The sequence below is a fragment of the Hetaerina americana genome, unplaced genomic scaffold (genome assembly GCF_022747635.1).
Source record: "Hetaerina americana unplaced genomic scaffold, ioHetAmer1.1.p SCAF_42, whole genome shotgun sequence".
Classification (NCBI taxonomy): Eukaryota; Metazoa; Arthropoda; class Insecta; order Odonata; family Calopterygidae; genus Hetaerina; species Hetaerina americana.
In genome coordinates, this window is record NW_027287008.1 from 550,576 (window position 1) to 568,649 (window position 18,074).

Consider the following 18,074-nt stretch of genomic DNA (forward strand, 5'->3'; position numbering starts at 1 on the left):
TTTTGTAAAACATACTTTCGTCCAGTAGAAAATTATAGTATGCCAGTCAATTTGTTTAAAAACACTGGATTCCCTCCTGGGTTTCCAAAATATCTTTAATTATTAAGTTTATTCTATGGGCACTAATAGTAACAGATTAATAATATTGAAGGATATTAGCTTGGCTTAATTTGGGAGTGAAAAATTGGGCAGCAAAACAGCTAAATGTGAGTTAATAATACTGTATTTAGGAATATCTAAATGGTACCTAATTCTAAAAAAGGGTACCTAATTCTAAAATTCTAAAAAAAAAAAAATTGGGATGCCAGTTTGAAAGTTGGAGCCCTGACTCTGAAAATTGATTGATGGGATGTTTTTGTTAACTATATAAAGTCAGTATGAGTATATTTACTTGTATTGAGGTATATGCTGTGGTTGCTGTGAGGACCTGTCCAAGAAGTCTCATAATTTTTTTTCCAAATTGCATCTGATGATGATATGGTGATAATGCAGTAAAAAATGTAGTCCAAAGTAATTGCATTAAGTGAAACATTCTCCCTCTCATATTAATTTATTAAGTGATTTTTAATGCTTCAAATTGTTTTAAATGTAAAACATGTGTCTAGCAATAATAATGAATGTATTAGAATTCAAGGAGGTACTCACTGTTTAGTTTTGCAATGTATATAATGGGAATATGTTTTAAATCCTTTGTCAACTAGGTATTTTAACTGGTCACATTTTTATTAGTGTGCCAAGTAGGGATTGGGTCTGTAAGGTCCCTAAAAACTTATCAACTTCTTTGTAGATTTTGAAAGGCCTTTAAGCAAGTGAAGTAAACAGCTTTTGATCTAATCTATTTATTTCTTCATTCTATCTTATCTTCTGCTTCTTTTTATGCCATCTAGGCTATCCTTCTCCCCTTTCCCAGTTTACCTAATGATCTTCTATCTTTGAAAAAACCTGAGACCCCCTTTCATTTTTTTAAATACCTGGTAATTAATCGAGGAAGGTTTTCTATGGTTCCTGAAAGATGTTTCAGAAACTCATTGATTAAAAAAAAACACTTTTAAATGTCTTGCTAATTCAATCAGTCCCCTCCAACTACTCATATTTTCACCCCAGTTTTTGCTATGAATTTCAACCACATTTTCTTTCTACCTTCCCAAAATCCTTTTATGTTTCATTAATCTTTTCTGTCCTATCTCTTTTATTTTGTAAATATAATATTTCCTTTGTACCCCCATGGAATGTTTTTCCTTTCTTGCATTGTTCATTCACTTCTTCTCGTCTCTGAATTGTTTGCATGTTATCACATTGCTCATTCTACCATGCTTTTTTCACCCTATTAATTTATCACCCAATTTTATTGTATAATTACATTTTTAGGGTGCAACATTCTCTGTACTTTTTTCCTCCCAACTTTGTTCTCATGTTTAAGCACGTGTTATGTGTAATGGTTGGCTTTAAATATTTTGAAGTAATTTATTTTTCTGCCATAGTTAAATGTGTAACTACTTTTAAATTTTATGGTAAATTCAAAGATTATCAAAATTATGGCATTAATAACAAAATATTCATTATGACCATCTGGTCAGGATGAGTTGGGTCTGAATTATCAAGACTCAGTTAATCAAGTTACTGTATTTTTCCTACTAACTGTAGAGTGTATACTTTTACATTAGAACTCTCTAATACAGAAAATAATCTGATATGTTTTCATGTATCCAACTTTCATTAACCATGATTCCCACACTAAGGAGCCATGATAAAATGAGCAGTGTAATTACTGTCATACACTTGTGAGAGGAAACAAATATTGTGTCAAATTTATACATAATGTCACGATGAAGTCCTTCATTATAATCTATTCTCACATTTAAAAAAATAAAAGATTTGTGTGTAAATTTAATTATGACCTCTGATGAGATTCTACATTAAATCAACAATCTGCATGTTTTATACATGAATTTTCATTGACTTTATCTCTTATGAAAATTGCCTTGGTAGATTTTCTGTAAAACTTCATAGTTTGATCATATCATTATTGCTAATTGAGAACCTCAATACAATAGGGTCAAGAAAATGCTGGGATAGCTGTCTCAGAACTTGCCTCCTATTTTATGGGAATGGGCCTTGCTGCTGCAGCAGCAGCTGCTGCCGCCAATAGCAATAATGGAGCCTGTGGCAATAGTGGAAATATATGCTCAATACCAGGACCCCAGCCAAATGCTGTTCCTCCAGCGCCAATGCCAATAACCCCAACATCTTCATCAATCACCTCTACGTCCTCTGCTGTTGGCCTTCATTGCCAACAAATTCCTCCACCAACGCCTCCCCCTATCCCTGCTGTAAATCCATTTGCAGTGCCAAATCCATCATGGCAGCCTCCAGTTCATTCACAGACTAGTAATATCCAGGTAAATCATAAAGTATCTGTAATGAATTATAGTCATAGCTGGTGTTTTTTCAGGATTCCTTCTTTCAAAGTTAGGTCAAAATGTTATATTTTATTCTGCCATTAATTTACTGTTACGTTGTTAATTATATGCACTTTTTCATTTCCTATAGAAGGGAACAAAATCTGTGATTTCGGATAGAGTTAATCATGCAAAAATACAATGCTTTTAGAAGCTGGTTGAAGAATCCCCATTGGACTTTTCTAGTGATGGGAGAACTGTTTATTTTTAGAATTGGTTCTAGTCCATTAAAATAATCACATATTAAAAAATACCAATGTCTTAATATCATAAACTTTATCATCTTTATTTGAAATGGGTCTATGGATTGTTTCAACAGATAAGGAAAAAGGAATCAACTTCAAAGCTTAATGTTTTAATGCTGAAGAATAATTCATAAAGCATGCTGTTCAAATTTTGCTGCTGTCATCGGCTGCTGATTTCTACTTAGCCACTTATAAAAGTATATTTTACTTGATAAATGCTCAGTCTTTAATATGCCTTATTTATTTCTTAAAATCAAAGAATTTGTGCATTTTTATGAAGGCATTGATTTCTTTTGGCACTTGTTATTCAGTAACCTCAGGAAGTTCTAAGTGCACTAAATGATATGGACGCTGAGCAGTACATATTTTATTTGCAATCACTTTCAGAATTTTTCATTTCAGCAATTTTGAGATATGTTTGCTTTCCCAATAAATATATTTTTTGTGGATGGCATATGGTGTAATGAGTTACATTTTAAGGGAAGGCTGGTTTTGCAAACCTTAATCAGCAAAACTCACTACACCCGGCACTTACCCTTTTGTTACATTTTATATGTTATTTTGAAGTGGTTAAAATATTTTTCCTGCATACATGAATGCCTTAGAATGAATTTTTCAACCAGAATGTATAGGCAACTGAGAATCCAATGGGGTTGGAGTTGAAATCTTGTATGTGACTTAGCAGGATGAAGTAGGTAGAGTCTAGCCTGTCAAAATTTATTTACCCCCAGATCTCTCTTGTGTACATTTTGCAAATCTACATTCTCTGTTGTCTTTCTTTGATTTACCCTGGTTCCTATGTTTATTTTTTTCTGGATCTTTGTGCTTCTTCTGCTTTCTCATCTCCTACCCTTTTTATCTTCCTTGTCTTTCTATTACCTTTCTCTTTCTTGTCTCCATGTTAATCTCACCATTATCATTTATTTTAATCTCACCTCTAAACGACATTCCTTTGGGCTTATCAGTGATATTTAAACAATTAATTGAATTTGTGAAAGGCAGTATACTTGTTCATTGGTTGGTGTCAGATCAACCAGATTAGTTAATGGAACATTATTAGAATATTTGTGAAAACTGTTTAGTGGAGGACAGTCAGAACTTAAGCTTTCAAATGTTCTTTCGAGATTCTTTGAGGTAACTTATCAGGAAAACCCCTTTGCCCATGAAGATCCATGTCAATTGCTAAAATAAGTCCTCCAGTGAAAGAATGACCACCATGGTTGACAGGGTTGCTTCCTCTTGAAATTTCTGTGGAATGTTGCAAAGTGTGGTGATCAGAGTCGAAGTTAATCAAGTGGTAGTTTCTGTGCCTAATGAATCCAACATAGAGTGATCATGCCAACGTAGTGCTTGAATTGTACACCCACCTCCTAGTAATGGAGCCACCTGCTCCTGAATTTAACCTTAACTAAGAGATTTAGCCTCAGTCTCAGTATTTATAAGTTAATTTTCTCCGGCAATTATCACTATTTGATGATGAAAATCAAATCCAGGCAACAGCTGTTGTCCTATGTTAATGCTAGAATAAACATAAAGCATGCACTGCTTTTGCTGCATGGTCATGGAAAGGAATCTTATCTACCTTTTTGCTAGTAGTGTTAACTGATGTAAATTGGCCCCTCTTCCAGGTTCCATTTTATTATGTGGCCCCAATGGGGTTGGGCGTGAATGCTGGAGGAGTGGCTGGTGGAGGTGGCGTCATTGACACAGGAGGAGGGGGAGGAGGTGGCCCCTCCATCCTGGCCCTTCCTTCCCAAGCCACGCCAGCCCCTGCCATCCAACAGCCTCCCCCACCACCTCCACAAGCCACTCCTGTGCCAGCTCCACCCCCATCACTCCCACCAGTGCACCCCCCTAACCCTTCGTTACCCCCCCAGCAGCAGCAGCACCCAGCCGGGCAGCACCACATGGGAACAGCACCAGTGCAGAATTCTTCCCAGGCCCCATGCATCATGTACCAGCAGTACTTGCAATCCACTCCTCCTCCTCCACCACCACCACCGCCCCCTCCTCCCCCACCTCCCTCCATGGTCCAACAAGTTGTTGGTGTGGGCAGTTCAGGGGCATCACCTTATCCACTGGTGCCGTCATCAATGGTGCCCCCAGAGCGTCAGCCTCTCATATCATCCAGTAAGAGAATAGTCAAGATCTGTGAGTTGTATGTAGCATGTGCCATATCTAGAACAATTGTTTTTGCAGCATATGTAATATGTGGGTTGTTTCTTCAAGCCAATTGTCAGTTTACAAGTACTAGCTGATTACTCTTACAGAGCCATCTAATAGACATAGATGAGTCACAATTATTATCCCTTCCCTATGTTCGCAAGTGTTATTTTGATTTTTTTATAGCTTGTTTGCAAGCATATTTAGAAGACCTGTAAATTGATTTGTTGCTTAAAGAAGCCCTGGTATTTTCGATGATATAATGGTGACTAAATTGTCAAAAAAACTTGATATTTTTGTTCATACCCAATTTAATGCTCATTCACTTCTGAAGACCCTTTATTAGCCAGGGGTGTCCTCAGGGCTAATTCATGTAGCAAACTGTCATTAAAATTGTTTGGGTCAAAAACACAAAGTTTTAAGATAAGTGGAAATATAATAAACAAGTAGTGTGCTTTTTCATACGAAGTGGATATTGATAAAATGTATCATTCCTCACATTTCACATTGGTGAATACACTATAATTTCTATTGTTATGATAGATTCTAACAAGAGAATACTATAACACAATGCTTTCACTGCCGGAAGTTTACATTCTTTTTGACATACAGTTAATAATTCATTCAAAGCGTACAACATATGGTATTGAAAATATAAAATGTGCTACAAGAATGAATCTGATTTTTAGGGGGCTTTGGTGTGCATTGGTTTGATGGGGTGAGTCAATGAGTTTAATTTTGTGGCCCATTGCCTGTTTGCAATTTGTTTTTCATGTCATTCTTTCACAAAATCATCCAATAAAATATTTGATTTTGAAGATTGGTTCTTTCTGGAGAGGATACTTTTCTCCCAAGATTAACATTTAAATCAGCTAAAGATGGATAAATAGCATTGTCTGATTGTAGAAAGGAATTATGTGTTACTGTGATTCTCAATTCATTGTCCACTTACCTTATTGCTTTAAGGGTCTTCACTAATATACTTAGCTGACTGGAAAGTTAGGATTCATTTTTAAGAATCTAGTAAGTTCCTGTTGGGCAATATGTGTAACATACATATTACTTTTGGGAGATCTGAATAGGGGTCAAGCAAGGTAAATACTTCTGCACTTTTTATAAGGAAAAATATGAATTGATCCATCTCTAAAGAAAGTCATTTTTTGTTTTACTTTCATTATGCTTCTAATTTAGTGGTGTGCATTTGGTTAATTATGAAAATGCGTAAGGGACAAGTAATGTTTTTTTGTTATCTAAGTTTTTTACATGACAATAATGTGCATTATGATTAATTAGATAATAAAAAAGTTTGTTCAAAATTCTCTTTTGAAATGAAGTCCAAGAGTTGTTTGTCTGGACCAACAATTTTGAGCTGGCTATAATTCCTAAACATTAAGACAATTTTAATGCAATTTTGGGTGAAGAATGATAAGATTTTATGATGTTTCTAGATGATTTAATATAATGGTTTTTTTATTCACAAACTATACTGGCATTTCATTGAATGACACTTATATATACTTGGTTCACAGTACAATATTAGGCTTTTTAGGTACCAAAAAGAGTTGCAGGGAAAATTTTGTAATCAATACTTAAATATTTCAACTTTTTTCAAGGGCCTTTTTCCCAAACACCTTTCACAATGGTGAATGGGGGAACTAGTGGTGCCTTTGGAAATGGTGGTGGGAGTGGTATTTGTGGTGGAGGAGGAGGCGACTGCTACCTCCCAAACCCTCCTCAATACTCAACTCTTCCAGCACCCTCTGGTGGCAGTGGAACCATACCTTATTATGCACAAGGAGCTTACCAACAGCCAAGCCTACCACCACCACCGCCACAAGCCACACAACTCAGTCAGCACAATCCAACATCGCAGCATCAAGCAATGGTCAATGCAATGGTTGGTCAAACATACCACACTAATCAACCAACCAGCCAGATTCGTTGTCCAACACCACCTCAGCACTTGAACATTTCTAGTGGACACCAGGTAATTCATTTGTTGGATTCTTTGCTGTTGAGCGTGTGTTTTAAATGGAATGTTTAGGGAAAATGTTTTTCTTGTAATTTGGAAGAAGTTTTTATAAATCAGTATTTTCCAATATCTTCTATCTAGATATTGTATCCCTTATTATACTTTTTAAAAACTCTATGTTTGAAAATATTTTGCTTTGGCATTGACAGATGTATGTTTCCGTGATGATTACAGATTTATTACAGCCAGACTCCGACTCAGCCTAGTCAAATTGCCCTGAGTTTCCTAAGTGGTAGTGCAGCAGTGGGAAGCAGCACAGGTGGAAGTAATACAGGGAATTATTATGCAGCAACAGGTATACAGCCGCATCTTCTCACAGGAGGTCCACCAGGAACACCCCCACCTCCAGCTGGAGCCCTTCTGCCCACACCACCTCTGCCCCACCCATCGACGAATCCCCAAATTAACCCTTCACCCCTTGTTCCCAATCAAGTTCATCAACAATTGCAGCATCAGCATCATCATTACATTCCTCCAATCAGCATGGCTCCCAGTCTTGGGTTATACCATGCAAATGTACAGGTAAGAACCATTGTTCAAAGAGTTTATTTTTTAAATATGAGGGAAATTAATTTGTATAAAAATTGCCAGCTGCTCACAACTCATACATTAGGTGACAGTAAAACTAATAATTTTGAACAGAATATTATAAATGCATAGAAATTGTTAATGGTTTTATCTTCTCATGCAAAAACCACAGAGGTTTTCCACAGATTATACAATTTATATAATGTATTGGTTCCAAGTGAGTTGCTAGTACATGTACCTATATTCACTCTAGCCTAGGTTACATACCTTTATTGTTGTTTTGGACATTCGTTTGATTAGGGAAATAGTTCAATTTTACTTGCAACCTCATTATGTTGGGGAGATTTTAAGCCATCATGAGGTTTTCAACTGACTTCCCTGTCCAATCTACAGCCTATCTAGGAAATCGCTCATTTCTATAGTCATAGCATAGGTAAAAGTTATATTTTGGATAATTATCTCCCTAATTTACCCATCCTTAATCAGGTAACTCAGTGATTTGTCACTTGTTTATGTTTATTAAACTAATCAAGTTTATATATATGTGCTTGATTTGTTTAGAGTTGGCTTGAAAGATAGTATTTTTATGAAGTACATGAAGATTTTAGTAAGCAAGATCAATGCGGTCATCATCTTTATTCAATTGAAACATTGCCGGCCCCGGTGGTGGGGTAGCGTCCTTGCCTGCCAACCCAGAGGTCACAGGTTCGATTCCCAACTAGGTGGATTTTCCTCAATCTAGGGCTTGGTTGTATGTAAGGTCTAAGGGTTAGATGGAAAAAGGGACTATAAGCCTCAACCTTGCCCGACTAATTAAATAAAAGGCAAATAAATAAAACAACTGCATTGATATATTGGTATTCTTTTTCAGATTCTGCTTGATTTTTTGTAAAAATGAAGTAGTAGGTATATCCTTTTTGGAAGTATAAAATGTGTATTGATTTTAATATTCAATAAATTTAAAAAATAATAATTTTAATTGGTATAAGTAACTTACACCGCAAATGGAAAATTTCTCACAGCAACACATTTAAAAATCTAAAAAAGAAGTTAAAATTAATCCACCTCAATTGATATTATCTAATGCTACAAATTCAATCCTCCTCTATCTGTGCTCATGTTGAGTGCTTGCTATAAATGTCATGGATTACACTTTCCAGCATGCACAAGATGTATCAAGCACCCTTAAGATGATGGCTAAGAATGAGTGTATGGGTTGGTAGGAAAGAAATTAGAACTAGGAGCATGATGCCCATGTATGTACCAACATTCTAATGGAACAAACCTTATAATTTATGACCGTGGTATCGGTTGTGAGAGTCTCATGCCATGATTATTCATTGGACATAACTAATTCATGCAAAATCTTTTCAATTCAACAGATTGAGATGAAGTAAAAAATGATTATGATTAAAAAATAACCTATGATTTTACTGCAATTTTATTTGTTTATTAAAAAGAACTGCAATGTTGACTGGTTATAATACTATGTGATATCTGTAAACATATACATAATCGGCATAAAAGCAATTAATTTACCTCGTTATATTTTCTCCAGGTAGTTAAGTTCAGTTTAATAATTAGATAAAATATTTCTGTGGGGAAGTATTTCACAGTGACTTTCAGGTAACCACAGAGGGAAAAACTGCCCTCAGGACAGATTATTTCATTTATTGGAGGGTCGTAATTGCCTCCTCTTATAATGTGTTAAACAAGCACAGTATTATGGCCAAATATTCTGAGATGTTGGCATATTGATGCAATGTGCCCATTTAGAAATGCATAATATTATCTTGCCTGTGATATGGTTCTCTCAAACCAAACTGTCATCTGCTCCATGTTCATTGATACGACAATTTCATCTTATACCATGAATCTGGTTATGTGAAACTAATTTTAATGCATACTTGCTTAAGCATGCTTCTGTAGCATCTATATTGAAGTTGTACTTTCATGTTAATTGATGTTTTAGATGGCCCAAACACCTGTTCCGACTCCAACCACTCAGCACATAGGTCTACCCACCAGCTCTGCAAATATATTACCCCCTCACCATCATGCCCCAAATAATAGTGGATGTGGAAGCAGAGTAAGTCCTGTGACAAAGAGCAGCCCCTCTTTTCAGCGCCATTCGCAGCAGTTTCATCGAACAATTTCATTGAACCCTGGGAGTACCCTTGGTGGTGGGAAGGCAGTGGCCACTGGAGACACGACTGCTTTTGGCTTGCGGTTTCCATCTGTCCACTTATATGGAGTACGGTTTGTGCCAGGTGTGGCCAAATCCACCAATTCACCAAGCTTACATTATATTTTGAATGATAAACAATTCAAATATTGGCATTTGCACTATGGAGTGTCACTTGGCACTTCTAAGAATTGTGAAAATGTGATATATTATCCTAAAAGAAACTCTAATTTCAATGCAGGAAGCCATTTGTTACATTTCATAAGACTTTAATTTGCTAAATAATTCATTTTCTTTATTTATTTTGGTTTCTTAGTATACTTTACAGAAGTTTAGTCCTTGGCTTATTTTTTTGTAAATTAGTCAGTTTAGCATAGGAAATTAGTGGGTGTGTAAAAAACTATTTTTTATCTTATGCACTGAAGATCTGTTCTAACATTATGTGTTTAAATTAAAATGTTTTAATAAATAATACTAATTATAGAAATATCTGTTAAAATAACCATTAACTGACCTAAATCGAATGATTCATATTTGTTGGTATTTTCATTAAAATTCAAAAATTAATTAACACTCATACAATAAATGTTTATTAAATTACACCATTGCCACTGTTATTTGTTTTTATTTAATATATTCGCATGGAATTTTATTAATTTTGACAGCCTAAAATTTTTGTTTCTGTTTAATACCCAGGGGTCTAAGTCTCTAACTCATTTCTCCAGAGAAAAGAGATCCGAGAATCTTCTGAAAGGGCTGAAGCTCCTAACCGAAGTCTGTTACTTATTTCTCCCCATAAAGGAGAAATAGGAATCTCTGGGAAAATCTGAATCTCCCATTCCAAGTCTGTAACTTAAAAAAGTGTCTTCTGGGAACCACAAAATGGCTCCTAGTAAGTCCAACAGATAGTTTTCTCCCAGGGAGAATTTGCATATGGCAACCATGATTTTTAGGTATTCTCTGAAATAGCAAGTGTGGTAATGGACTGGTGGAAATTAATATTTTCATTGTAGGAGTATTTAGACAGGAAACAATAATTCATGCTTCAAAAGAAGCCTTTGACATTTATAAAATATTAATTTTTATGTTAATGAGTCCCAATTTGCCTGTCGCCAGGGAGTGTTGTTGTTCAGTCGTCAATCTATTGTTGTTTTACCCAAAGATGATTTTGGAAAAGCTCATAGATGATTATAGAAGTTACATTTCTTATAAAGACATATTATTTTAAATATAAAATTTTCATTTTAAATCTCATGGACTTGTGAGTATTGGTTGTTGTTGTTGAGGTTTGAATGAGAAAGGAGATAGCAAACAATGTTGACATGCTTTTAGTGTGTTCAAGTACAGTGTTTGGGTTGAAAAACAGAGATAATATTGTAGCATATCTATTTGCAGATTTAAAAAGATAAATATTTGCGAGGGAGAATTTGAAATAGGTGATAGGCATAGTTATTTTGCTCGACATATATAATAATCTTCTTACATTGAGGTCCAACATAAAGTTAAGCATGTTATTTTGAACTGTGATTGAGGTAACAATGTAAAATTTTTTGATATCCCAGTTTATAGCCTGTAGTTTATCTCCAAATTATTCAGATAAATGAAATTAATTTATAAAGTAAAAGTAAATTTATTAATTTTTTAACAATGCAGGTTACATTTTCTTCTCTTACTCAATTCGTGTTAGATATTTTCAGTTGGTTAGCTCTGTTTTAGGTTTTATTAACCAGGTATGGAATGAGCTGCTATTTACCTATACCTACCTTTTCTTCCAATGAAAATAACTTACATAATTGCATACATTGTATATTTATAAAAATATGACCATAGGCATGTGTCGGTTGCCATAGTGGGATTGGCCTTTCATCGATTGATTAACTCATGCATAAGCACAATTAGGAAAATTCAATGTCATATTTTACATTAAAAACAATCCGTAATTTTCTTCCTCAACGACAAAATATAAACAAGCCTTCTGCTATAATATTATGCAATTTAAATACTTTAACCCCATACAAATATGAAACAAAAATATAGAAATTCATAAACTGATGAAATAATAAAAACCTTTTAAACATTTTTTTCTAATTCAATAACTGGTTTTTTTAAACAATATTTTCACTTCTGTGCTATTGAGGTACTTGAAGTTAATGTATTAGGGAATTATCATCTCACTCACATATCTTTTAGAGGTACACTTCAGTTTTGGATATGTATAGTATAATTAATCTCAAAGAAAAATCAGATTGCACTCAAATTTATCATATAGAGAATTAGTGTTTATCCCTCTGTGATATGTAATGTTTCAACTTGAATGTCAGAATTTAATAAAATATTACAAATGTCTATTATGTAAGCACAATTTAAGCTCACACACATTGAATATACTCTTCTTCACTGCAAAGGAAAATTAATAAGGAATTATGGCTTACAAGTGCCCAGTAATTTCTCATCAAGTGGCTTAATTCAATTACTTGTAATGTTTACTGGGGATTTAAAGTGCTTGAGGACTGATTTCCTCATTATTGACCACAACAACAACTTAATATTGATAAAATGGTTTTTAATCCTTTCATCTGTTTATTATGCTCACTTCACTCTATAGCTGTCATCCTTAAGTTTTGATGGCACGGGTAGTATTTTAGTTGAATTCAAATAATGCCCATAAACTATTATAAATATTTTATACAACAAAAATGAATATGTTGAAAGCAATCTATGAATTAGAAACAAAACTTATTTCATAACCCCACTACATCAGATGCTTTGCACATTTCTGCATTGCCATCTTTAATGCACATTATTTATCATAATGTTTATAAAATATTGAATGTGTAAACTTTCATATTTTGCAAAATCGTCTGCATATTACAGAATTGAGTACTGGAAGGGGCCGGAAGTACGTAATGAGAAAATAATGAAGGATTTCATTGGCTTGCTGAAGCACTTCTACCAGAACTTCTCATCTTCCATAATCTTCCTTGGGTTAAGACTTTTCTCCCTTCCAGTCAGGAGAAAGGATTCCCTCCACCTATTTACAGGCTTGGTTTGGGAGAAAAATACAGAAGAAAACTTTCTCCAAAAATAGGCACCTCGAGTTAGAGACTTACCCCCCAGGTATTCTATTGTAATTTGTTAACATTGTTTAAAACACTTCATTATTAGGAGACAGTTCATGATAATGTTGCTATTAGGATACAGTCTTTAATGTTTACCTTATACTGTTTATTGTTTAGTAAGATCACAAATTGCAGAGGTTGGTGAAAAATTTTCCATTGTTTGCATATATGGCACGTTGAAGAGGCATACCAATATAGTAGACTATTCCTGTAAATATATAGCTATATAATAAACATGTTAATCCACTAACAGTTGACTGGTTAAGGGTAAAACTTATGCAATGCTACAATTGCTACATCTCCAAACAGAGCATTTCCTAGCATTGTAAAGATATACCGTATTTTCCCATCAATAAAGCTCACCTTATGTTTAATGCGCACCCAGAACTTTGTAGTTATCTTGATTTTGTGTAGATACTGTGTGCCCAGGGCTTCATAGTTATCTTGAACGTGTATCGATGCTGCACATCTGTATATAAGTATACATATGAAAAAATCATAAACACAGTAATGGACCCGAAGGTCAGTTTGGTAGGTGATTGTAGAGTTCACCCAGTAATAAGACCAATGGTGTGAGAAATTGTGCCGGTTATGGTTTCCCAGGAAGACCTGGTACCCGAAAAATCACATAGCTTGGGTGGAGCTGCAGGTGCCCAGAGTGCCTTGCCCGGGAATTGAACCCGCGCCCCTCAGGTCAGCAGTCCAACGCTCTACCCCCTGGACTAACGCGACCCACATATATAGTGCATAAAAATTATACACAGTGGGTAAAATACGTCTATATCGGATGTGTGTGTGTGAAAATACATCTATGTTTGGATTTTTTCAATTTTCATTATATAACGTGCATTTTCATTTTTTTTGATCTTCTGAACATTTTGTATAGATAACGCACACATTATCGATGGGAAAATATGGTAATTGCTCAACAATGCTACTATTGTCAGAACTTCTTTATTCTAAATTTTATATGCATTGCAGATTTTACGATAGCGCCAGAAAACTTAGCTCATATCATTAAACTCTCTGATAATTCAACTTCTTATAGTAAAAAAATCTGGAACAATATTCTCAATGCCATAGTTTTGAACAAGAGGTTTTACTAAGAATCAGATTAATGAAAATAGTAGTTGCAGTTTTTGATCATTCATATTCCAGACTGATAATTATAGCAGTCTTAATCATAGACTGTCAGAAATCATCTTTACTGAAATTATAGCGCTCTGAGGAAATGGTTACTTAGTTGAAAGCCCAAATCAATAGCTTCCAACTGTTTAAAGAGCTTAAATACTGATTTTCCTTTTCTCATTCCCTTTCCAAACTAATGGATGATATGAAGGGGATCTGGTGATAAATTCAAATATACCAGAATTCCAAGTAAGTGAAAGAATTGAACTGCTCTTCTTTGACATACCACGACATAACTTTTCACAGGGGTCTTGACAAGGTGTAATCTATAATAGTAACACTTAATACTGTAGTATGCCACTGTATAATAGGTGAATTTCTGGTCAATTAAAATTTTTTGTAGTCCTACGATAAGGACAACAAAAATTAAATTTCTTTATCTTGAGCAAAATCTGTTTTGAGGACAATGTCTGCAAATATTATTTACCTTAAATTTGGGTTAGATTATAAAGTGAGTAGTTACTCTGTCAAGATTTTAATAGTAAATCAATTTGAAATGGGTTCAGGGTTTTATTGATGCTCTGCTCCGGTAGAAAATGCATTTGTTGACCCAATGCTTAAAAATATGCTGGTCCAATTTGTTGCAAATTTGGATGATTTTAGCTGAGTAAAAATTGCATTGGCTGTATTCAATTGGTAATGCTTCCTTTCTAGAGTTTGCAAATAGGTAAATGCTCTCTAAACAAAATGATGATCAGTCTATTAAGAAACAAACAGTCCATCAAAAACTTCTTAATTTTCACTCAACTGCTTTAGTATGTAATTATTCATCTCCAATATGCTTTTAAAAATCCCTTTTCAATACCCAGGAAATAATAAGTTTTAGAATTATAAAGAGCATAATAATATGTGAAATGTTGAAAATTTGATCCCTTAAGGTTCAAAATATATGCATCCACAAAACACCTTGAACTTTGAAATCCTGTATTTAATAGATACATAAGGCATTGCTACCATGCAAACTGTGGTTGAATGCAAAATGAATTATGATGGCAGAATAGCCTGTTGGAAAATAAGCCTTAAATCATGAAGTAAGTTTCATGGGTGGCTTGAATTAATATATATAAGAAGTGTGCCTAGCATATTGCCAATCACCTTTTCTGTGGGTAGAGGTGGTGCCTGAGTGAAGTATAGCTTTAATCTTGATATGGTGTGCACAAAAGTGTACTGTATAAGTCACTCCTCTAGTTTACCAAAACTTTGGGTTCTCATGTGATTGCCAATAAACCAAGAGATTAATGGTAGGAGATTCGGAGGCCACAAATCAAATTTGCTGTAGAAGAGAAATCTTAGGATGATTGTAGAATGTAAAAAAACAACAAGAAAGTTGTAAGTTATTTTCTATATGATAGCATTGACTTCCTTAATTCAGTAAGTCTCAATTTATCCATAAGTGATGCATTGTGGAATTTCTAATATTTAATTTTTGGGATTTCTGCACCAGGGAAGGGATTTCTGTGTTGGGTATTATCAAATTTATGCATGTGAAATTTAGTATTCAATTATAATACTTGCATGTGAATTATAAGGCATTTTTAGGAATTGTGATTTATTAAAACCTGTTGTGTGAATGGTGCTAGTTCAGAGTAGAATGAGACCTTTAAAATATGCCTAAGAGTTTAAATGTAGGCAATAAACAATTATGGTGGCAGCTCTCTGAGATGAAAATATTGATTTCACAATTATCAATTATGATAAATAACTTTGGGGACCCTTGTGAGTTATTTGTGTGTTTGTACTTTGCACATAATTTTTCAAGATGAGAGCTGATTGATTCTTAAAATGTCAATTAGTCCAATGTGACAAATAAGGAGGTAATATATTAGTATTGGTGAATGCTTAAAGGAATCTTCCAGATAAGGATTATCAGTTTATTCCAGAAAATTCATCTTTATTCAAAGAGAAAGCATGGTAAATGCATAAATTTTAGGCATCTGTCATAGCCTGGAGACATGCAACATTATTTTCATGCAGCTTTTGTTAGATTCAGGTAATCACTGTTTTTTCACCCCTTACATTGTTCTTGCAGGATGATCTCTTTCATTAGTTCAGTATGTTTGAGCACTAAAAATAAGTCATTATTCATCGAGAGTCCGGAGTCTAATGTATAATGTCTTTAGTCCGCCTATTCAGTATTCTAAATCCACAGCATATGATAGGATGCTGAAATACACACTATTTAAATCATCTAATAATGGATTTTTAATTGCTCAATTAGATTATCTCTTCCATTTATAAAAAATTATATAATGTGCAAATGCTCTAGAGTTATTTAAATTGTAATTCCCTCACAGAAAATCTCTTAGTCTTATACAAGAAATACTCATCAATAATTTGAATGATCTGATCCATTTTAAGCTGTAATTTGGTAAAAAAATTAAGGTAACAATTAATAAACTTAAGTCTCATTAGGGGAGTAAATTACTAGCTGGATAAGGCTTAGCAAAGCACTCACACTATTAAAATAGAGGTGTCAGATTCATGAAATGGCCTGGGTATGAATAATGTTGTTGGTGGTTCAGCTCCTATGAAATTGGTGATGTGGAAAGAATTATAAGATCCTGATTAGCATATGAAGCACTAATTGCTTCCAATAAATTATAAACATTGCACTTATTGTCTTAAGTTAATTGCATGAGAAACTCTGAATATCATTCTTCTGAATAATCAATTCAGAAGTAAAATATTAATGCTATTTTAAAATTCACGTACACTTAAGTGAACTTCACTTAACAAATTGAAGTTGATGGTGGTTACTTAAAAAATTAAATGACCAATTATAGAAAAACATGTTTTCAAGCATTGGAATTGGAACAGTTACACACTCTTAAGGGCCAAGCCATCAAAATATAGTTACAGCTTATTTTTACGTCATTGCATGGAAAAAATGCTATTTACTCATAGTTGGTAGCTGTTACATATATCATCACCCAGTGCAAGAATAAAGAATGATACCAGTGATTTTAATGGATATTTTAAGAATGTATTTTGCATGTATATAATTGTTTACCTTGACTGCTAACAACGCTTGATTTTTCTTCAATGAACCTACCAGTTCTAAGCTCTATCAGAATTAGTATTGCCAGCTAACCCAAAGGATTTGTTTAAAATTTATCGTGCTCGTGGATGTTTTGTGTAGATACATCTCTTAAATACTTCAAAGTTAAATACCCTTTAGTTCTACTTGCTTAAACACCATCTATTATTGCAGTTACTTCATAAGTGCATACATCATTTTCATTCCCACTCGGCAATAGTGTGGTGTGGTTATTTGGCAGGCAGAGCGTTTGGCTGATAACTACTCATATCCTAGCTAATACCAATGGGCTGACCCATTGAAAGTCCAAAAGGTGCAATTTTGTCCACCAAAACTATGCAGGGAACCATAAGTGGCACATGGAAGGGAATTGAAACCCTCCATACTATGCCAAAGGGCTTAGTCTGAGGTAAATTCTACCCTCACCGATTATTGTAATTTATTTTTTATATAATCCAAAAGTTATATTTTCCAAGATATCTGAAGAAAAGTATTTAGATAATATACATATTAAGCTAAAAAGTATTATTTAACTTTGAATGAACTAGAGCACACATGGTACGTGTATCTTGACTTTAGTCCCAATAAAACATCAGATTATGATTTTCCTTTCAAAGTAAGTCAATGCCTTTATTCAAAATCAGCTAACTCAAGGTAATAGTTGTCTACATCAAAGGAAGAAGAAGAAATCAAATAGCAGAAACAGTTGGTTATTTTTGCAATCAGGGATAATAAGGAATTTAAGAGAGGTATGACTTTAGAGTATTAAGGAAGAATGGAGAGAGCCATATCATATACAGTTGTCCTTCTGGTCTGATGAAACCATTTGCAGTTTATTATCCCATCATTGGACAGAGTAATGCACTTTGAAATGCATTACATGTGGCACCAGATTAGAGACTGGAATTTCACTAAAATAGCCTTTACCATTTGTTTTTGAAATTGGGGTCATAGAATAAAAAACTATATTTCACAGCAACACACCAATCTAATCCCCTGCGTTGAAGGAAGGGTTTCCAGTCAAAGGAGAAAAACATCAAGCATTTGGTTAAAAAATTGAAACAGCGAACAAATTCTCAAAACAAGATTTTAGAATAGGTTCAAAGAGCTCAGAATGA

General features: G+C 34.2%; 1 protein-coding gene across 4 annotated transcripts in view; it reads left to right on the forward strand.

Annotated features, from left to right (window-relative positions):
* The window catches only part of enc (R3H domain containing protein encore), a 47,903-nt gene that overhangs the window by 22,593 nt on the left and 7,236 nt on the right, over positions 1-18,074 (forward strand). Inside the window, exons 13-18 of one of the 4 annotated variants that reach the window (XR_011701804.1) lie at positions 2,055-2,399; positions 4,333-4,834; positions 6,481-6,854; positions 7,074-7,421; positions 9,400-9,697; positions 12,487-12,729. Coding sequence is in view for 2 of the 4 variants with exons in the window: in XM_071591168.1 (XP_071447269.1) it covers positions 2,055-2,399; positions 4,333-4,834; positions 6,481-6,854; positions 7,074-7,421; positions 9,400-9,697 (1,867 nt within the window). In the remaining 2 variants the exon portion in view is untranslated. The remainder of the gene's footprint in view (positions 1-2,054; positions 2,400-4,332; positions 4,835-6,480; positions 6,855-7,073; positions 7,422-9,399; positions 9,698-12,486; positions 12,730-18,074) is intronic. The other 3 variants (XR_011701803.1, XM_071591168.1, XM_071591169.1) reach the window with 3 other exon arrangements.